The sequence below is a fragment of the Cebus imitator genome, unplaced genomic scaffold (assembly GCF_001604975.1).
Source record: "Cebus imitator isolate Cc_AM_T3 unplaced genomic scaffold, Cebus_imitator-1.0 Scaffold10, whole genome shotgun sequence".
Lineage (NCBI taxonomy): Eukaryota > Metazoa > Chordata > Mammalia > Primates > Cebidae > Cebus > Cebus imitator.
The window spans coordinates 2,128,129-2,151,273 of record NW_016107325.1 but is presented as its reverse complement, the minus strand read 5'-3'; the positions used below and the strand labels follow the sequence as shown (position 1 = coordinate 2,151,273).

General features: G+C 38.6%; 1 protein-coding gene across 7 annotated transcripts in view; it reads left to right on the top strand.

The window, feature by feature from the left end:
• The window catches only part of ACVR1 (activin A receptor type 1), a 144,233-nt gene extending 121,330 nt beyond the window's left edge, over positions 1 to 22,903 (top strand). For 2 of the 7 annotated variants that reach the window (XM_017547246.2, XM_017547271.2), the window contains 2 exons: positions 19,913 to 20,043; positions 20,831 to 22,903. In XM_017547246.2, coding sequence (XP_017402735.1) covers positions 19,913 to 20,043; positions 20,831 to 20,965 — 266 coding nt within the window. In that variant the 3' untranslated portion in view covers positions 20,966 to 22,903. The remainder of the gene's footprint in view (positions 1 to 19,912; positions 20,044 to 20,830) is intronic. The other 5 variants (XM_037745285.1, XM_017547256.2, XM_037745295.1 and 2 more) reach the window with 3 other exon arrangements.
• The last annotated feature ends 242 nt before the right edge of the window (positions 22,904 to 23,145 follow it).

Genomic DNA, 23,145 nt, shown 5'->3' with positions numbered 1-23,145 from the left:
TTTGAGACGGAGTTTCACTCATGTTACCCAGGCTGGAGTGCAATGGCGCGATCTCGGCTCACCGCAACCTCCGCCTCCTGGGTTCAGGCAATTCTCCTGCCTTAGCCTCCTGAGTAGCTGGGATTACAGGCACGCACCACCATGCCCAGCTAATTTTTTGTTAATGTCTGTTTTATTTGATAGAAGTATAGCCACTTCTGCTTGCTTTTAGTTTTCATTCGCATGGAATATCTTTTTTTATTCCTTTACTTTCAGTCTATATGTGCCTTAACAGGTGAAGTGGGTTTCTTGTAGACATCATGTGGCTGAGTCTTGTTTTTAATCTATTTAATCAGTCTACATCTTTTAATTGGGAGATTTAATCTGTTTATATTCAAAATTATTATTTATAGGAGATGACTTATTTCTGCCTTTTTCTTAGTTGTGTTCTGGTTGTTTTGTTTATCCTTTGTTTCTTCTTCTCTTACTGTTTTTTTGTTTTTTGGTGTATGGTTTGTATATTTTCTCTTTAAATTTTAATTTTTTCTCTTTCTCATTTTTGTACCTGCTCTACCAGTGTTTTATGCTTTTATGTGTTTTTGTGATGGTATATATCATCCAGATCAGTAATTCCTTATGTGTTTCTTGTAGGGCCAGTCTAGTGGTGATAAATTCCCTCAGTTTTTGCTTATCTGGGAAATACCTTGTTTTTCTTTCATTTAAAACGGATAGCTTTGTTGAATGTAGTATTTTTGGCTGACAGTTTTGTTTTTTCTTTCAGCATTTAAATATGCCATTTCATTCTCTCTTGGCCTGTGAGATTTCCACTTAGAAATCCTGTCAGTCTGGTAGAAGTCTTGTATATGTGATTTGATGCTTTTATCTTGCTGTTTTTAGAATTTTCTCTTTGTCATTGACTTTAAAAGTTTGTAATGTGCCTTGGACAATACCATTTGGGGATGAATCTTTTTGGTGATCTTTGAGCTACCTCTATGTGGATGTCTATATATCTCTTGAAAGATGTGGGAAGTTTTCAGCTTTTTTATGTGAGGATAGGGATTCGTTTTCTATGCATTTGCCCATTTCTTTTCCTTCTGGAAATCCCAAAATTTGAATATTTGGTTGTATAATGATGTCCCATATATCACATAGGCTTTGTTTATTCCTTTTTGGTTGTTTGTTTGTTAGGCTGGTTATTTCAAAAGACGTGTTTTCAGGTTCAGAAATCTTTCTTCTGCTTGATTTAGTCTCTTGATTGCGTTTTTAAATTTCATACATTGAAAACCTCAGTAGTAAGATTTCTGATTCTTTTTTTAAAAATATATTTATCTTTTAATTTTTTAAAAAATTATTTTCATAAGTTTTTTTGGGAAACAGGTGGTATTTGGTTACATGAGTAAGTTCTTTAGTGTTATTTGTGAGATTTTGGTGCACTGATCACCTGAGCAGTATACACTGAACCTAATTTGTAGCCTTCTCTCTCTCTCACCCCCCTCCCACCCTTTCTCCCAAGTCCCCAAAGTCTGTTGTATCAATCTTAGTTGCTCTGCATCCTCATAGCTTAGCTCCCATTTATGAGTGAGAACATAAAATGTTTGGTTTTCCATTTCTGAGTTACTTCACATAGAATAATAGTTTCTAGTTCCATTCAGGTTGCTGTGAATGCCATTAACTCATTCTTTTTTATAGCTGAGTAGTATTCCTATGTGTACACACACACACACACACACACACACACTCACACACATGTGTACACACACATATATAATCTCATATATATCTCATTGTATGTATCTCTCAAATATATCATAATTTCTTTATTCACTTGTTGATATATGCACATTTGGAATGGTTCCATGTTTTGGCAATTGCAAATTGTGCTGCTATAAATGTGTGAGCAAATATCTTCTTTGTATATCGACTTCTTTCCCTCTGGGTAGATACCCAGTAGTGGAATTGGTGAATCAAATTGTAGTTCTACTTTTAGTTCTTTAAGGAATCTCTACACTGTTTTCCATGGTGGTTGTACTAGTTTACATTCCTACCAGCAGTGTAGAAGTGTTCTCTTTGCACTGCATCCATGACAACATTTGTTATTTTTTGATTATGGCCATTCTTGTGGAAGTAAGTTGGTATCACATTGTAGTTTTGATTTGCATTTCCCTGATCATTAGAGATGTTGAGTATTTTAAAAATATGTTTGTTGGCCATTTGTATATCTTCTTTTGAGAATTGTCTATGCATGTCCTTAGCCCACTTTTTGATGGAATTGTTTTATTTTATTGTTAATTTGTTTGAGTTCTTTGTAGATTCTGGATTATAGTCCTTTGTCAGATGTATAGATTGTGAAGATTTTCTCCCAGTCTGTGGAGAAATGCTGTTTCTCATGCTGGCTGTTCCTTTTGCTGTGCAGAAGCTCTTTAGTTTAATTAAGTTTCACCTGTTTATCTTTGTTTTTATTGCATTTGCTTTTGAGTTTTTGGTCATGAAGTTTTTTTTCTAAGCCAGTGTCTAAAGAATTTTTCCAATGTTATTTTCTAGAATTTTTATGTTCCAGATCTTGGATTTAAGTCCTTGATCCATCTTAAGTTAATTTTTATATAGGGTGAAAGATGAGGATCCAGTTTTATTCTCCTACATATGGCTTGCCAGTTATCCTAGCACCATTTGTTGAATAGGGCATCCTTTCCCCACTTTATGTTTTTGTTTGCTATGTCAAAGATCAGTTGGCTCTAAGTATTTGGGTTTATTTCTGGTTTCTCTATTCTATTCCATTGGTCTGTTTGCCTGTTTTTATACCAGTACCATGCCGTTTTGGTGACTATGGCCTTATAGTATAGTTTGAAGTCAGGTAATGTGATATTTACAGATTTGTTCCTTTTGCTTAGTCTTGCTTTGGCTATCTGGGCTCTTTACTGGTTCCATATGAATTTTGGGTTGGTTTTTTCTAGTTCTGTCAAGAATGATGGCAGTGTTTTATGGGAATTTCACTGAATTTGTAGATTGCTTTTGGCATTATGGTCACTTTCATGATATTAATTCTATCCATCCATGAGCACAGGATGTGTTGCCATTTGTTTGTGTTATCTGTGATTTCTTTCAGCAGTGTTTTATAGTTTATCTTGTAGAGGTCTTTCCCTTCCTTGGTTAGGTATATTCCAAAGTATTTTATTTTATTTTTACAGCTATTGTAAAAGGGATTGAGTTCTTGGTTTGATTCTCAGCTTGGTTGCTGTTGGTGTATAGCAGAGCTATTGAACTGTGTACATTAATTTTGCATCTGGAAACTTTGCTAAGTTCTTTTATCAGTTATAGGATCTGCTTTTTGGAGGGGTCTTTAGAGTTTGCTAGGTATATGTTTATGTCATCAGCAAACAGTGACAGTATGACTTCCTTTTTACTGATTTGCATGCCCTTTATTTCTTTGTCTTGTCTGATAGCTCTGGCTAGGACTTCTAATATTATGTTGAATAGAAGTGGTAAGAGTGAACATCCTTGTCTTGTTACAATTCTCAGAGGGAATGCTTTCAACTTTTTCCCCATTAAGTGTAATGTTGTCATAGATGACTTTTATTACACTGAGGCAAGTCCTTTGTATGCCAATTTTCTTGAGGGTTTTAATCATAAAGTGATGCTGGATTTTGTCAAATGCTTTTTCTGCATCTATTGAGATGATCATGCGATTTTTGTTTTTAATTCTGTTTATATGGCATACCATATTTATTGACATACATATATTAAACCATTCCTGTATGCCTGGTATGAAACCCACTTGATCATGGTGGATTATCTTTTTTATACGCTGTGGGATTTGATTAGCTAGTATTTGGTTAAGGACGTTTGCATCTATGTTCATCAGGGATATTGGTCTGTACTTTTCTTTTTTTGTTATGTTCTTTCCTGGTTTTGATATTAGGGTGATACTGGCTTTATAGAATGATTTAGGGAAGATTCTCTCTTTATCTTGTGGAATAGTGTCAATAAGATGTTCTTTGAATGTCTGATAGAATTCAGCTGTGAATTCATCTGGTCCTGGACTTTTTTCCATTAGTAATTTTTAATTACTCTTTCAGTCTTGCTGCTTGTTACTGTTGTGTTCAGGGTTTCTAATTCTTCTTGTTTTAAGCCAAGAGGGTTGTATATTCCCAGGAATTTGTCTCTCTCCTCTGGGTTTTCTAGCTTATGCATGTAAAGGTGTTCATAGTAGCCTTGAATGATCTTTTGTATTTCTGTGGTGTTGGTTGTAATATTTCCCGATTTGTTTCTAACTGAGCTTATTAGGATCTTCACTCTTCTTTTCTTGGTTAATCTTGCTAATCGTCTATCAATTTTATTTATCTTTTCAAAGAACCAGCTTTTTGCTTATTTACGTTTTGTATTTTTTGTTTCAATTTTATTTAGTTCTGCTCTGATCTTCGTTATTTCTTTTCTTTCACTGGGTTTGAGTTTGGTTTGTTCTTGTTTCCCTAGTTTGCTGAGGTGTGGCTTTAGATTGTCAATTGGCTCTTTCAGGTGTTTTTAATGTAAGCATTTAAGGCTATGAACTTTCCTCTTAGCATGATCTTTGCTGTATTCCAGAGGTTTTGTTAGGTTGTATCACTATTATCGTTCATTTCAAAGAAATTTTTAATTTCCATCTTGCTTTTATTGTTGACCCAGTGATCATTCAGGAACAGGCTATTTAATTTCCATGTATTTGCATGGTTTTGAAGGTTCCTTCTGGAGTTGATTTTCAATTTTATTCCACTGTGGTCTGAGAGAATACTTGATGTAACTTCAGTTTTCTTAAATTTATTGAGATTTGTTTTGTGGCCTATCATATATTCTATCTTGGAGAAAGTTCCCTGTGTTGATGAATAGAATGTATATTCTGTGGTTGTTGCATAGAATGTTCTGTAAATATCTGTTAAGTCCATTTGTTCTAGGGTATAGTTTAAATCCATTGTTTCTTTGTTGACTTTCTGTTTTGACCCGAATAGTGCTGTCAATGGAGTATTGAAGTCCCACACTATTATTGTGTTGCTGTCTATCTCATTTCTTAGGTCTAGTAATAATTGTTTTATAAATTTGTTAGCTCCAGTGTTGGATGCATATATATTTACAATTGTGATATTTTCCTGCTGGACAAGGCTTTTTCTCATTATTTAGTGTTTCTCTTGTCTTCTTTAACTGCTGTTGCTTTAAAGTTTGTTTTTTTCTGATCTAAGAATAGGTACCCCTGCTCACTATTGGTGTCCATTTGCATGGAATGTCTTTTTCCATCCCTTTACCTTAAGTTTATGTGAGTCCTTATGTGTTAGGTAAGTCTCTGGAAGGCAGCAGATAGTTGCTTGGTGAATTTTTATCTGTTCTGCAATTCTGTATCTTTTTGGTGGAGCATTTAGGCCATTTACATTCAACGTTAGTGTTGAGATAGGAGGTGCTATTCCATTCATTGTGCTATTTGTTGCCTGAATACCTTAGTTTTTTTTAAAAAAATTATTTATTGTATTTTTTGTTTTATAGGTCCTGTGATATTCATGCTTTAAAGAGGTTCTGTTCTGATGTGTTTCCAGGATTTGTTTCAAGATTTAGAGCTCCTTTTAGCAGTTCTTGTAGTTCTTGGCGAATTCTGTCAGCATTTGTTTATCTGAAAAAGACTCATTCTTTCCTTCATTTATGAATCTTAGTTTCAGGGGACACAAAATTCTTCGCTCATAATTGTTTTGTTTAAGGAGGCTGAAGATAGGTCCCCAATCCCTTCTACCTTGTGGAGTCTCTGCTGAGAAATCTGCTGTTAATCTGATAGGTTTTCCTTTATAGGTTACCTGGTGCTTTTGCCTCACAGCTCCTAAGATTCTTTCCTTTGTCTTGACTTTAGATAACCTAATGACTATGTGCCTAGGAGATGATCTTTTTGCAATGAATTTCCCAGGTGTTCTTTGAGCTTCTTGTATTTGGATGTCTAGATCTCTAGCGAGGCCAGGGAAGTTTTTCTCGATTATTCCCTCAAGTATACTTTCCAAACTTTTAGATTTCTCTTCTTCCTCAGGAAAGCCAATTATTCATTGGTTTGTTTGTTTAAGATAATCCGAAACTTCTTGGAGGCTTTGTTCATTTTTTTTTTTTTAATTCTTTTTTTTTTTGTCTTTGTGGGATTGGATTATTTCAAGAACCTTGTCTTTGAGCTCTGAAGTTCTTTCTTCTGCTTATTCGATTCTATTGCTGAGACTTTGCTGTGCAGTTTGCATTTCTCTGTGTCCTGTATTTCCTGACGTTGTGATTTTTTAAATTTATGCTATTTCACTGTATATTTCTCCTCTCATATCTTTTATCATTTTTTTGATTTCCGTAAGTTGGACTTCACTTTTCTCTGGTGCCTCCTTGATTAGCTTAATAATCAACCTTCTGAATTCTTTTTCTGGCATTTCAGGGATTTCTTCTTCTTAGTTTAGATCCAGTGCTAGTAGGTTTGTGTGATTTTTGGAGGTTGTTAAAGAACCTTGTTTTGTCATATTACTAGAATTGTTTTTCTGGTTCCTTCTCATTTGGATAGGCTATGTCAGAGGGAAGGTCTAGGGCTTAAGGCTGCTGTTCAGATTCTTTTGTCCCACAGGTGCTCCCTTTATGTAGTACTCTCCCTTTTTTCCTAGGGATGCGGCTTTCTGAGAGGCGAACTGTAGTGATTATTATTTCTCTTCTGGATCTAGCCACCCAGCAGGGCTACGAGGCTCCGGGGTGGTATTGGGGGGTGTCTGCACAGAGTCCTGTGATGTGAACTGTCTTCAGGTCTTTCAACCATGGATACTGGCACCTGCTCTGGTGGATGTGGCAGGGGAGTGAAGTGGACTCTGTGAGGGTCTTTAGTTGTAGTTGTTTAATACGCTAGTTTTGTGCTGGTTGGCCTCCTGCCAGGAGGTGGTGCTTTCAAGAGGGCATCAGCTATGGTAGTATAGGGAAGGATCAGGTAGTGGGCAGGGCCATAGAACTCCAAAAAGAACATGACTTTTGTCTTCAGTTACCAGGATGGGTAGAGAAGGACCATCAGTTAGGGGCAGGATTAGGCGTGTCTGAGCTCAGACTGTCTTTGGGTGGGGCTTGCTGCATCTGCTGTGGGAAATGGGGTTGTGTTTCTCATGTCAGTCGAGTTATGTTCCCGGGAGGATTATGGCTGCCTCTTCTGTGTCACGGCAGGTTGTCAGGGAAGTAAGGGAAAGCCAGCAGGTAGAGGCCTTACCCAGCTCCCACGCAACACGAAAGGTCTGTCTCACTCCCACCATGTTCTCCACCCCTTCAACAGCACCAAGTTTGTTTCCAGGCAGCGGGCCAGCATGGCTGAGAGCTTGCTGCACGCTACCAGCTTCCCGGCTGAGAGAGCAACAGGGCTTTCACACCTTCCCGCCTGTGGAGTCTGGACACTGGATTCACACCCTCCCCTGAGTTCGGGCCAGGAAACTGCATTTGGTTTGGATTTTTACAGAGTTCAGCTGGAGGTTTCCTTCTCCCTGTGGTCTTTTCCCAGTTCCTCCAGCAGTCTTCCCCAAGGATCTCTGTAAGAAAGTCAGACATGGCTTTCCCAGGGACCAAGAGAGCCCATAGGGCATTTCCCACTGCTTCCTCTACACCTGTATTTTATTCAGCTCTCTAAATTGTCTCAGCTCGAGGTAAGGTCAAATCCTTCTACCATAATCTGGACCTTCAGGTTCCCCAGTGAGGGTGTGTGTTTGGGGGCAGACAGTCCTTCATTCTCACTTTCACAGTTTGGGCACTTACAGTATTTGGGCTGTCTCCTAGGTCCTGCAGGAGCAATACGCTTCCTGTTGATTCTTTTGGCTTTCCTGGTATATTCCTGGGGTAGTTCTTGGAGCAAAGGTTTATGATGCGAGCCTCCACATGTTGCTGTGTTCATCTGAGTGGGAGCTACAATTTAGCCATGCCTCCTATCCACTGTCTTTTCCTCAATCACTGTTTGATTTTTTTTTTTAATGACACCTATTTCTTTGTTGAATTTGTCACCGATCATGAATTGTTTTTCCAGTTTCTTTGTGTATTTTTAACCTGTGTTCTCTTATATCTCATTGAGCTTCTTTAATACTATTTTGAATTATTTTTCAGATATTTTATATATTTTTTTCTTCATTGGAATCTGTTGCTGGAGACTTACTGTGTTTCTATACTATGTCATCTTTCTTTTTTTTTTTCATGTTCCTTGTGTTTTTACATTGATATCTGCACACCTAGTATAACCTTTGTTTCTTCCAATTTTATGGTTTGGTTTTTATAGGGAAAGACTGTTGCCTGTGTTGGCTTGGTAGGGTGCTTTGGTTTTGATTCTGGGTAGGCTCACTAGTGTAGTATCCATATGATTATTTCAGCCGTAATTGGCATCAGTCGTGTCTGTTGAGTCCTTTTTTGCTTGCTCAGGGGCCAGCAGTGGCAGCAGTGGGTTATGAAGACAGGCTGGTCATCAGGCTTTTGGGTAGCATGTTTGGCATTGATGGTAGCAGTAGTGGGATGGGCCAATCATTGGGCTTCCAGGAAGCAAGCTTGGGTACCAGCCAACTGGGAAGGCAAGTCCCCAGGTCCCCAGGAGGCATGTGCAGGCTCAAGTGACCGGCAGGGCAGGCCATTCCCTAGACTGTCAGATGATGTGTGTGCAGGTGCTAGCAAGCTGGGCAGGCTCATCCTCAATCCCCCAGAAGATGTGCACACATACCAGTGGTGGCAGTGGATGAGCAGACAATCTCTAGCCCCCAGATGATGCACATGAGCCCTGATGGGGGCAGCACTGGGTGGAATGAACCTGTCCTCAGGCCTGCCATTGGTGCACATGGTTACAGGCTATGGTGGGTGGAACAAGTCGATACCTGGAGCCTTGGAAGTTGTGCTTAGGCACTGCAAATGGTGGCTCTTGGTGGAGGAAATCTTTCATCAGACCTCCAGATGGTATGCTTGGGCCCTAGTGGTGGGTGGGGCAGGCCTGTTTTCAGACCCCCATGATCATGCCTATAGATACCAGGGATAGTGAGTAGACTGATCTGTATTTCATTCTTGTCTTCCTCCATCTTCCTATTTTACCTTTCTTCCCACCCTTCTTCCTTTTTTGTTCTTCTCACAAGGGAGTTTAAACTTGAGGAGAATGATCAAGTAAATAAAGGGTGAATTCTGCCTTTTTTTTTTTTTTTTAGGTATTTTTACTTGTTAAGTTTGGATTGTTGAGAAAATGCTTAGCTTTTGCACTCAGAAGTCACTTATTTATAATGAGCAGACTGTACCTACTGAATGAATCAAATTTAAATGTGGGAAGCCCTGGATGGATGGCCTATATTGATCTGTTTATAAGTAATTATATTAAATGGTGATGCCTCAGCAGTAAAAGAAGCATTTGTCAATTATTTTTAATCTGTGTCTTCTACAGTGAGCTCTCACCCTTGCCTTTCATGTACCCAAATCTGCCACAAGTATATTGTTGAACTTTACTTTAAGTACATTGTATTCTGAAAGCACTAAGTATACTCTTTCAAATTGGGCATGCCCCAACTACCCACAAAGTGGTTTTTATAGCAGAATCCCTTGAATTAACTAGATGAACCTCTTCATATCTTCACAACTGAAAATCTTATTTCACAGAGCATGTGTCTGAAACTATTCCAGGAAAACAGAAGAAAATGCCATATATTTAGATTAATGTTCATTTCCAAAAGAGACTTTACATTTTAACCTCCTGTGACCCATTGGAATCCTAGATTTGAAGAAATAATGCATGAAGTCTCTAATACGTGTTTTCCATTCCATGTTCCACTGATGTTTTCTTCTAAGGTTTTAGATTTGTGGGGCAATCATAGTTTTCCTGAATAGCACAGCCAGAGATTAGGACTTTCTGTGAGGTAGTGGAAGTGGGGTAATTTGTGAAGTTTTAGTGTATAATAATTAAAATTGACATGCCTAAAGGTAGCTTTTTTTCCTCATAGCAGAGTGTGTCTGCTTTGAACAAACCATCTGAATATATCAAAGTATTTCAGATTAAACATACATGGAGTGTAAATTGACAGTTCTTTTTAAAGTACTTTATTTTTTTAATGTAATCATGAATGTCTTCTTGGTAATTGTTTCTCAACCAATGGGAGCTACTGCCTTGCAGTTTGTGCCCTTGATGCCCCTTGAGAATTGTTTGCAACAGAGATTGTTTTGCAGATTTATAAAGTTCTGAACTTTGCCTGAAATTGCACATCGGCTTCATTTCCTCACCCCCTCCCCAATCACTCTTGAACACCTTCGAACTGAAAACTTTAATTCTGATTAGTTTATCCTAACAGACAATTTAGAGAAGGATTGGTGTCCAAGTAAACTGTGTAATGTGGAACTTGCCCCAAATGAAGAGGAAGTTGGCATTCCATAGCTGGACAGTAGCACTTGCAGCTGTGGGGGCACCGGAGCTGAGCCAAGCAGGCCTGCTCAGAAGAGACTTGGGATTTGGGCTTTTTAAGAACTCATGTTACAAACCTGCTCCCTGTGTTGAGACATAAACCCAAGTGGCTTTTAAAGATCAGCTGTGATTAATAGTAGTCAGTTTGAAGGCAGAGTCATCAGTTTACAATTTAGCTCAACAAATAGTGGCTTGCTTGGTAGTGCCCGTGTTTAACATTATTTCTGAAAAAAAATCATGGAAGGTAGAGGATAGGAGAACGTTTTGATTGTTTTCTGATTTATTGATTTCTCCCTTGGATCATCACCAAGACTGTCAACTAGTTCCCAGAATGTTGTGGGTTGAGCTTCTGTGCTGCGATGTGGTTTTATTTTTTTAGTGGGGAGATAAGGGTATTTCGTGTCTCATTTAAAATCAGCTACTGTCCTTTGTCAATGACTAATTTGATATTTTCTCTTTCGTTCTCTGTTCCCTCTTCTATGAACATTCACGTGTGTACACACACAGTACACACACCCACACACACACAAATCAGTTTATCTAAACTTAAAGTTGAAAGTATTCAATGCTGCTTGCAAACCTATTTTACTACTGTTAATATTTTAATTGTTACTCTCCCAAAATAGAAAATAAAAACAAGTAGAAAGAGAAATTTTGCCTTCAAATTTCAACATTCATGTATTTTTCTACCTCTGTATGCACTCATTTTTAAAACTTAGCTGTAATCATATATAAATATAATTCTGTATCATCTTTTTTATTCATTTTTTTAAAATGTTGCTTAATCTGTTTTTATTTTAAATGGTCACATGACATCTTATTAGCTTAACCATTTCCATATTGTTACGTATCCTATTTCTACCATTTGGGGCCTATAGTAGACATTTGGGGGCACATGATGATTTCATTCGGGGAAATGATTCTTAATCTGAAAATAAGTAGACTTAATAGGTCAAAGAATATGGATGTTTTTATGGCCTGACACATATTGCCAAGTTGCTTTCCATAAAAGCTGTACTAATTTACAATATCCCCCATACCCTAGGGTATGATGTACCTGTTTCATTTTCTTACCAGCTTTAGGAACTGTCGTTAAAAGAATATATATTTTTGAAATTGTTGCATAAAAAATGTATCTCATTTAAATATACGAATATCTTCTGTGAGGAAGGTCATTATAATTATATATCCTTTGAGTTTCTGAATCCATTATAAAAATTGATGACCAGATAGTTCTCTTGGAGTAATATGATCCTCAAGTGAACCATGAGCATAAAAATATGTTGCATTTTATATTTTTTATTGGAATTTTACATTTATTTGCTACTAATAATAAACATCATGCTGTTTCTTTACAGGAAATGAGAGTTAAGTCCATTTTTGCATCTGAACATTTCTCAATAGTGTCCTTTGGAATTTACTTTTGGTGTTTAATTTGACACTGAATTTGAAATTGATTGGAAAGAAAATTGTTTTTTTACCTTTCCTGTATGAATTTTCTATATGAACTTAAGGTGGGGGTTCACTTGGATCAATAGGTTTTAAACCGGAATGTGCATCACAGTCACCTATAGTGCTTGAGACACAGATTCCTGGGGCCCTGCCCTAGCATTTCTGATTTGGTAGTTCTAGGGATAGAAAATGTGATACTGAGGCTCCCATCCAAATACGCACTAGGGTTTTTTTTTTAAAAAAAGGCAGTGTACCTAGATTGAATAGACAAACGCCAATTTGGCTGGACACCTTAGTGTGATGTGCTTCTGTCTTCCTTGCCGTGGTTCTCCTAGGGCCATTGCACTGCATGCAGAAGATGACTATGTAAAGAGTGCCCTCCGGAGTTGTGTGGGGGTCTGTGTGCTGAGTCTGTGGGAGGCAGTGAAATGGAATCGCTAGCAATCCAGAGTCTGACGTCATTCTCTCTGACTCGATGACATACATCAGTTTCATTATTTAAAAAAAGAAATGATAATAATATCTACTTTAAAGGGTTATGGTGATTAAATGAGGTTGTATATATAAAGCACCTCATTTAGCTGGGCATGGTGGCGCATGCCTGTAATCCCAGCTACTCAGGAGGCTGAGGCAGGAGAATTGCCTGAACCCAGGAGGCAGAGGTTGCAGTGAGCCGAGACTGCACCACTGCACTCCAGCCTGGGTAAGGAGCAAAACTCCGTCTCAAAAAAAAAGGCACCTCATGTGTGTCTGGCATATAGGAAGTTCTTTGGTTTGGGTTCCTTTCCATGGAACATGGGTGATGAAGGCCACTCAGGAGCTTGTAGATCTCAGTGGCCATCTTCTGCCTCTTGTTATGCTACCTCTTGGCCTTGGTACATTTGTTTCCCCTCTTTACTGCCCACAGGAAGGCTCTGTGGACATTCTCTTGTTTCACTGTGTCTAGCTTTGATTATTTTTTGATGGAATCTGGTGTTAAAAGATGCAAAAACCATTTGTATCTCATAGAAAAATCCTTGCTGTCCAAACTGTGCCTCTTATGGGTGTGGACTAGAACTTATTTGTTAGAATAAGCTTATATTTGGTGCACTTACTTTGAAAAAAGAACCTCTTTTAATGAATCTTTGAGCCAGCCAGAGAGCTGTTTGTGCTTCTGCTCCTGAGTGCAATGGGGCTTGTGTATGGAAACCATGACAACTCTTATTTTTGTCAGCAACTCAATATCCAACGTGTTTCATGATGTTAATTATCTGCTTTTGTATGTATTAAGGTTTGAATAAGAGGATGAATCATATTAGGGCCAATTTTTCATATTCATTAAAGTAATTTCAGTTGTTAAAAAAAATATTTACGATAATGACTGGGGGCAGGAATATGGAAGTGGGGTGGGAGGGAAGAATTATTTTCCCTCTGACTTCCTGGAACTTCATGTCCCTGATTTAGAGATCCAGAACAGAGGAGAGTAGTCAATTAACCTCATGAAAAAATAAATTGAAGACTGCAAACTTTATTGGCTGCTGTTCACTGACTAATAGTCTCTTTTCCTTGACACACCTCTAAAAGCAGTCCTCCACCAAGACAAAAATCTGTATCCTAACTAAGCCTTATAACAGCGGCAACATTCAGTGACTGTTATACTTTTCTCAAGAAGCCTTCCTTCATAGCTACCAAATGTTTGGAACTCTTGTGATGCTCCTCTCTTTCGCAGTTTTGGAGGTAGGCAAGCTCTAAGGCTATCTTGTTCATAGTTTAACTCAGGGAATAGCCATGCAGCATCTCTAGGCTTTTTGCCCTCTCCTTTGCCAACTTACTGTAATGTTGACACATGTTTTTAATAGGTTCCAACTACACAGTAATCTGTAAACCATTTACTTTTCCTGTGTTACATCGATGAGAATTCCAGCAATAGAAATTAATTTCATAATTTTAACAGATTCCTGAAAATGCAGTTAGTTTGGACATTGAGTAATGTACCTGGTTCCGTATGCTCATGAATTACAGTGAGGTAGAGGGACAGGACACAGCTGTCACAGCATGTACTTTACCCAGCATGGGACAAGGCTGTCTTTCCCACTTCTGCTTTCAGGAAGAAGTGCTTGCCTTGAGTTATAGGAATGCCAGAGGTACTGATTCTCATGACCCTCTGGCAGTGAGGCAGGGCCAAGGGGCCAGAACTCGGGCTGTCATCCCCTCTGCCATGAGCAGCCTCATTCATTTATCCATTAGTCATGTTTTATCTGTGCCATGGCATGAGAAATATCTCAAAGCCCTCTTGCAAGGTATGTTAGGTGAAGTAACACCAATATTGGATATACCTTTTTGAATCCTGTCTCACCAGGAAGAACGATGCCCTTCTGTAAACTCAGTGTTTCCCAAAATTGATTGATTGATTGTTTCATTCATTCACTCTACCCTCATCATTTTTTCCATATCCAAATGCTACTTCATGCCATCATTTACAGACTCTTCCTTCAAATTGGCTAACTCTTTTCCAACTTAATTTTGTTTTGAAAGGAAATTATTATCACTGCTGGAAATGGAAAACATAAAATGGAAGGTAACTATGAAAATAAATATGTAATTACTGAGATGAAAAAGTTTAGTCCATGAACCACATCAAATTTTCTCATATGCCACACCTTAAGGAAACACTGTATTCACTTATAGTCGTCTCAGATGCCAAATATGGGCCATTTTTTTTTCCCCTTTCTAAAATAGCTTTACTTCTAATGTTCTGTTCTCTGAAGGATTTCAGCACTTCTGTAGGAGTTAATTGTTAAAAATAGCTCTCTGTATGGATATTCATGCCAGAGACTCTGTCCTCATTACCTGGATATCTGATGTGACTACCCAAGCTGGAGGATTATGAAGAGAGTTTTTAAGGAGAAGCAGGCACACCGTGGCATGAGATGCAAGGAGAGCGAGAAATGTCTTTCATTATCCCATGGGTGGCCGGTTGGGGAGAATTCTAGAATATAAACAGGGAATTGGATTCTGGTTTAACTTTACCATTAATTAGCTGTGAACCTGAAAAGTACTTTTTCCAATGTGCCTCAGTTTCTTTTGAAGGAAAGGAAGGATGGAATTCTCATGACTCCAACATCCCATTATTTTCTCCTTACCTTATCTTTGGATAATTCAAAGCATAGCCAGGTCCACAGTTTCTTATCTGCAACTGAGAAGTCCCCAAAACTTTGAAGCCATAAAGCTTTTTCATAACTTATTTGACAGAACATCTAACCTGAACTCATGTGATAGTCAAATGTGACCTGAATGGACATGAGTCGTGTATAACGTTTATTCATTCTATCTAGTGTGACTGGCCATATATTTTGCTGAAGAAATATATTTGGTCATGGGGGTGCTCCCCAGATTTTGCTGGGGATGTCACATAAAATATAGGGTATGCTTCTTATTACCTTTATAAAATGTGAAAAGTTCCAAATTTGGCAAATGCATCTAACCTTGAGACTTTGAAAAAGGATTGTGGACATATATAATCAACATTTATTTGTGTATTTAGTGTCTGTAAGACATGCTAGATGTTGTGTTAGGCTCTGGGGAAGCACTGGAGCAAAACAACCCCCAGAAAATCCATTCTTGTTGAAGAGTCAAATTACGATAAATAAATGGATCAAGTCATTGTAGTTGAGGTATATAGGAGGGTGACTGAGTGTGGGGGCGAGGATACTGAACTTAGTCTAGGCCCCTGTGTTGTGGTAGCAGGATGGGACAGTCTTCTCAGAAAATGAGAAGCATGAACTTGAGTCACCCATGGGTTGAGTGAGAGCATAGTTGAACAAGCTTGGGAGGATGTGAGTTGCAGGTGGGAATGAGAAATTGGTGTGCTAGACAAAAGGCAGAGCTGAAGGATGCCATAAAGGTGCCCTATTGATGAAACTACAAGTAATTCTGATATGGCTGATGTCCAGGTGTGTGAAGGACAGTGGTGGGGATTGGACTTTAGTGGGGAAGGGTGTGCTCCCGTGGATAGCACTGATGGAATACATGCAGAGGAGGGGCACGGTGAGCTCTTTTCTCAGCTTTCTCCTACAGATCCCACTGAGGGTAGTGGGATAGGGTGGAGGTTGGCAGGGAAGGCCTGAAGCAGAGAGACCTTTGGGTCCTGCTTGCAGCTGTCAAGCGGAAAGAAGGTGGGTGTCTAGTTCAGGACCTTGGAGCAAGATCTTGAGGAAGGACTTTTTTTTGGACATTTGAGAGGCAACTGGCATTTCATGCTTTTCCAAGTGCATGTCTAGGACGTATTTGATCTGCATGTCAGCTTTGTGGTATGTACTTTAAAGGTATTAGAAAACTAAGGCCTGGCAGCTAAGGGGTTGACTTAGAGCCATATAGCAAACTAATGGGAGGGATATTGGTTGATGAAGATAGGCTTACCCCAAAAAAGAGAAAACTTTCAGATAGACATATGCCCAGGAAAAACTATTGTATAAATCAGACACCCCTGCCAAAAGTTGTGGGGGAGTAGGTTATGAATAATGTTTCTGATTTCTTTCTTGTGGCCCTTTGAGTCATGCTGGCTGCGTTACATGGGAGGCGAGGCCTGGCTCAGTCTGTTCCGTCCCTGGCCACCATTTAAGAGCGCCTCTCTCCCTGCCTTCCTGTGTCGTTTGTTGTTTGTACTGCTCATTTGGCACTTGAAGTGCTTTGCATTTTCAGTTACTTGCCTGAATTCATGCTGTGCTCTTTGCTGGCTCACGATTTGGCAGTTGCTTCTTGGGTGCTGTCTCTAAAGGACTTCAAGTTCACTTTTTTGCCTGTCTACCCCGATTGTCTCTTTCTGGTATAAATGAGGCACTGTTGTAAGTCAGTCACTTCCTAACTTGACAACATGCGTCACCTCGCAGCCTGGCCTCACCTCCTGCCTGTCCCCTTCTCCCCTGGCTCTCCTGCCACCACATGCACCCATTTCAGCCCCAGAGAACTTCTCTCTATCTCTCCAGCAACAGAGGATGGTTTGTCAGTTCTTGTCCTTGCCCCATAGCCTCCCTCTGCCTGGAATGCACCCATTCAGTGGGGGTTTCTCTTCGCTGTCATCTTTTCTGCCTTGCAAACTCTTGATCTTTCTATGCTGCCCATGCCTCACTTGCCTCCTGGAAAGCTTACCTGTGCTTCTATAGCACCCAGTTTATATAGGGGACTTGGGATATACCATGGAGGTGTTTTCTCCTCTGAACACTGCCAAGTCCCTCTGTCCCTCCCACCCTCTTCTCTGTGCTCTTCCCTCTAACGCTAGTCTGTTACTTTTTTTTCTTCCACTTTTCTTATTATTCTACTCTTCATCCCCAACACTGCGTGTTTTTTGATTTTTTTATCCCTCCTACCAAGCAGTCTCGGGCACACACAGCTAATCAAAATGGTCATTGAGTCAATCGAGGATCTCACAAGTGAAAGTAGAATGAGAATTTCTGATATAGTTTTACCTTTAAAGATATAAAGTCAATGGGTGAAAAAAGATTTTGAGGTTCTTTTTGACAAGATTTCCATTTTCTAAGAGAAAAAGAGACTTGTCCTGCCCCTACACTAGATTTTGATTTCCTTGGAAAACAAGAGCATGCCTTAAACAAGAGCATTTAATATGGCATCCCACGACAGTAGTAATGCACTTGCAACTGATTTATTGCTTTCCTTGATCAGAGGGAGCTCCAAGTGACTATTGGACCTTAATCCCAGGTTTATTTTATTTTGGGGAAGTATGGCCAGCATCAGGTGAAAACAATCAACAGTTGGCCAGTGGTTGAAGTAAAAGAGACTTGACTAAATCCCAGGTATAATCAATTAAATGGTCTTTTTAAAAAACGACTCTTTTTGTTAAAACATGGAGGCATTTAATAACATTAAAACACGGGTAACAGAAACACAAGGGCAAACTTCAGCTTTGTCTAGTGAAATTCATTGGTATCACCAGATCTTATGTTTTAAAAATCCAGCCATGCTTTGTTTTCTTTTGCATTTATAGAAAACTTCAACGTTGCATTACTGTTCACATTCACATAACCCTTTCTAAGCTCAACAGGTAAATTACTCCAAGCAGATGGCTAGATTTTTAATTATTAAGCCAGGCTGTTAAATATATTCTCTTTCAGAAAAATTGAGAGATGGTGAAGGGCACATGTCTTACTGTTTTCTGTAAATTCCTGTGACCCTAGAAAACGTATAAAATAACTCTTCAGGTCCATGTTCAGCTGTATTTTAGGTGGTGTCTGTTAGTACTGAAAATAATTAAAAGAGTTTTGTTGAATGCTTCCTGGGATCTTTAAAGGAGAAGAAGGGCCTCTAAGATGAGGTGTTCCAAGACTTGTGAGAGCAGCAGTTTATACCCAATATTATCTCTTTATGATTTGCCAGGAAAGGTTTTAATCCACTGACTGATATGCATTACAAATACATTTACACAATGTTGGGTAAGTTATTTGGAATTAACTATTTTTTTTTGGAGACAGAATCTTACTCTGTCTCCCAGGCTGGAGTGCAGTGGTACGATCTTGGCTCATTGCAACATCTGCCTCCTGGGTTCAAGTGAATCTCGTGCCTTAGCCTACTGAGTAACTGGGACTACAGGCACACTCTACCACACCCAACTAATTTTTGTATTTTTAGTAGTGATGGGTTCTTACCGTGTTGCTCAGGCTGGTCTCAAACTCCCAACCTCAAGTGATCCGTCCACCTTGGCCGCCCAAAGTGCTGGGATTACAGCGTGAGCCACTGCACCCAGCCTAGATTTAAAAAAATATATACAATTTAGACAAATTTCCATGTCAAATACAAACCTTTATTTAGTCAAATTTGTGAAGTTTTAAAAAGATCTATAGTATTTTCTTGAACAGATGCTCCTTATCATATCTAATATTTGGTATAAATGGTTTGTATTTGTATGGAATTTTTGAGAATGGATTCCCACCTTTGAGTAATTTCTATAATACATGAAAAGGGAATTGAAGCTTTTCAGGTGGCTTGTAGGAACTAGAACAACTGAATTACAGCTTTTATTGCTGTCTCCTTCTGTCCCCAACAACTTAGGTATTTAGGAATAGAAGAAAGTCACATGGAGAAGGAAAGAGCAGTAAACCAAGTTATCTAATGACCCCATTGTTCGAAACCTTTGTTCAGGGAAAGGAAATAATATATATCTTGGTTTTATTTCTATGAAGGAGAAGAATCCATTTTCTAATTCAATATAATGAAGTTTAAAATTTTTCTGTTTAAAGTAAGGAATTATTGTAATTTTGCTGGAAAAGAAAAGGTTTCAGGCTATTGGAAATTATGCAGGGGCAGAAGCTGAAATTAGCTACTTTTCATATTTGCTTTCGGGCAGAGGAAGAGTTCATTATTTATCCTTCTCCTCTGCCTTCCCACATGGCTATCCTCTTTACATTTTATTTTGTGCCTTCAATATGATAGTAAATAATAGAGCTATCAGTCAGAGAGCTGTGCCTGGCAGTTAGAGGGTACTTAGTACGTGTAGAATGAATGAATGAGGAAATGAGTATTTTTTGTTATATTATTTGCATCCCTCCTAATGGAAGAGATTAATTTATAACAATGTTTTTCTTAAAAAAATACTTTTATAACAAAAAAAAGAGGTATTTTGATGATGCTCTTAGTTTATTTATCCCTAACTCTAGTTTGTGGACAACTTTTTATTTCTATTTATGGTTTGGAACCACTAGATTCATGTATTTTCCATAGGTGGCTTGGGTGTTTTTGATCACCGAAGGAATTTTTGTCCTATGTCTCTAGTGCCCTGTTGGGCAATTCAGAGCTATTAATATACACTGTTGGAGAGTCTTGCTAATAGTTATCATTACATGAGAAGCTTTCACGTATTTTCTTCTAACAGCTATCCTTCTTCTAATACCCTGCAGGGTGTCTATTCATTGCCTTTTTCTTCGCCTATTTTAGGACCTACTTGTAGCTTCCAGGACTGCCCTGAGGTATGAGGAAGGTGATTAGTATTTTCTTCTGTCACATTATAACCTGTGACACCCACAATGAAACCTTGGGGGAAACTGTCCTCTCTCGCTAACTCAGCACAATTCTTGTCTTTGTGTGCAGGTATAGTGGAGGATTACAAGCCACCATTCTACGATGTGGTCCCCAATGACCCAAGTTTTGAAGATATGAGGAAAGTGGTCTGTGTGGATCAACAGAGGCCAAACATACCCAACAGATGGTTCTCAGACCCGGTGAGAGTGCCAGTTTCTCACGTTTAAAGCTCTTTTCCATTATTTGCTCTTTGTTTCCCTTTGAGTTTCAACTGCTATAGCACCTGAGTGATCTGCCCTGTGTATCTGCTGTTTTCTCTTCCTATTTTATGTGGAATGATTTAGATCTACTAGAGTCAGTTCAGAAAAATACTCTCATTCTTGAAGAAGCCATATCTGATAGGGGTTGCTAGTGAATGACAATATTCATAAGAATTTCTGTGAATGAGCAGCCCCAGAAATCGGGAGACTCATGACTATTGCTACTAGCCCTAAAACTGAAGTTTCATGTGTAAACCAAGAGACTTTAAGTGAAGCTTTTAACCTCTCTTCCGTCTCTGCATATCTGAAATCCCAAACACAAGCTGCTGACTGCTGAAGATCCATTGCTGCTTATAAGTAGTAGCAGATATAAAACAATGAGGTATTGTCCTATTTGGAAATTTCAGGATTATCTCTAATCCTAACGTACTACTTCTGTTAGCACCCATAAAATCATTAAGGGGTCCAATCTGGCCTAGGTCGTTCACCTGATAAAGTAAATTGGTAGCATTAAGAGTCCAAAGGACAGAGTTTCTGAAACTCCAAGAGTGGCTTCTGTATCAGGGGTTAAAGCTTGAATATTTGTTTAAAGAAGATGACAGTAACATAACTCTCATTTCACAAGACCTCTGAGTTCTTAAAAAGAGTTGACATGATTATCAGTCCAGCTTCCAGGGCCACTAAAAAGCCAGTTTGTTATTGTGGTGTTTGTTCTTTCTCTTCTCAGACATTAACCTCTCTGGCCAAGCTAATGAAAGAATGCTGGTATCAGAATCCATCCGCAAGACTCACAGCACTGCGCATCAAAAAGACTCTGACCAAAATCGATAATTCCCTCGACAAATTGAAAACTGACTGTTGACATTTTCATAGTGTCAAGAAGGAAGATTTGATGTTGTCATTGTCCAGCTGGGACCTAATGCTGGCCTGACTGGTTGTCAGAACAGAATCCATCTGTCTCCCTCCCCAAAAGGCTGCTTTCACAAGGCAGACATCATACCCAGCCATGTGTTGGGGGAGACATCAAAACCACCCTAACCTCTCTCGATGACTGTGAACTGGGCATTTCACGAACTGTTCACACTGCAGAGACTAATGTTGGACAGACACTGTTGCAAAGGTAGGGACTGGAGGAACACAGAGAAATCCTAAAAGAGATCTGGGCATTAAGACAGTGGCTTTGCATAGCTTTCACAAGTCTCCTAGACACTCCCCACGGGAAACTCAAGGAGGTGGTGAATTTTTAATCAGCAATATTGCCTGTGCTTCTCTTCTTTATTGCACTAGGAATTCTTTGCATTCCTTACTTGCACTGTTACTCTTAATTTTAAAGACCCAACTTGCCAAAACGTTGGCTGCGTACTCCACTGGTCTGTCGTTGGATAATAGGAATTCAATTTGGCAAAACAAAATGTAATGTCAGACTTTGCTGCATTTTACACATGTGCTGATGTTTACAATGATGCCGAACATTAGGAATTGTTTATACACAACTTTGCAAATTATTTATTACTTGTGCACTTAGTAGTTTTTACAAAACTGCTTCGTGCATATGTTAAAGCTTATTTTTATGTGGTCTTATGATTTTGTTACCGAAATGTTTTTAACACTATACTCTAAAACGGACATTTTCTTTTATTATCAGTTAAATTCACATTTTAAGTGCTTCACATTTGTATGTGTGTAGACTGTAACTTTTTTTCAGTTCATATGCAGAACGTATTTAGCCATTACCCACGTGACACCACCGAATATATTACTGATTTAGAAGCAAAGATTTCAGTAGAATTTTAGTCCTGAACGCTACGGGGAAAATGCATTTTCTTCAGAATTATCCATTATGTGCATTTAAACTCTGCCAGAAAAAAAATAACTATTTTGTTTTAATCTACTTTTTGTATTTAGTAGTTATTTGTATAAATTAAATAAACTGTTTTCAAGTCAAACAGTGAAATTGTTTTTCAAAATATAAAAAAGGTCTGTGTAACATTACGCATTGTCTTATGGGAGCAATAGAAGCACAAAACTAATTTGTAAATTGAATTTGCTTTTTAAGTCTACTAATGAACTTACATAAGACATCATAAGGATGTTTTACAGCTTGAATTTGGTAGAAGAAAACTTGTTCCTTCCCTTGGCTGTGATGATTTTTTTTCAGTCAGTTTCTCCAGCTGTGAGGTGAGGGTAACAGATCTCTCTGACCTGGCTTTCTCGCAGGGAGTTGTGAGTGTACATGGGAAGGAGGATGTTAGAGCAGTTTGTTTCGCGTAAGGTCCCATGTGAGTGTAAAGTGGTCTTCTGCATCCCACCTTGCTGCTTGGGAGAGTCCATTCTTGGTTTTTACACTTCTTATACACAAGATTAAAAAGGTAGACTTAACAGTAGCCCAATAAGAGAAGAGGGGTGAACATGCTGGAATGTCTTGCAGAGGTAAGTTAATAACTTCATTAGGATGCATTTACTTGGAGGGTATGCATTAGAATTGCATTTTTTAAAATTAAAAATTAAAATTTTAATTTGTATTACAGATAACATAAAACTTACTAATTTTTAAGTGTGCATTAAATACTTTCATCTTGTTGTGCTACTATCACCATCATCTATCCACAGAACTCACGTGAAACTGAAGCTGTATCTGTCAAACAATATCTCCCCATTCCTCCCTCCTTGGCCCCTGGCAAACATTATTCTACTCTGTGTCTCTATGAGTTGATTACTCTAAGCACCTCATGGAATCACGTAGTATTTGTCCTTTTGTGAGACTGGTTTATTTTACTTAACATTGTATCTTCAAGGTTCATCCGTGTTGCAGCATATGTTCGAACTTCCTTCCTTTTCAGGCTGAATATTATATATAAAAACTGTTCATCCATCCACTGAGGGACATTTGAGTTGCCTCCATCTTTTGGCTTTTGTGAATAATGCAGCCATGAACATGAGTGTGCAAATGTCTCTTTGAGTTCCTACTTTCTATGCTTTTGGGTGTATGCTCAGACGTGGAATGGCATTAGGTTTAACTTTTATTAAAATAATACATGCTTA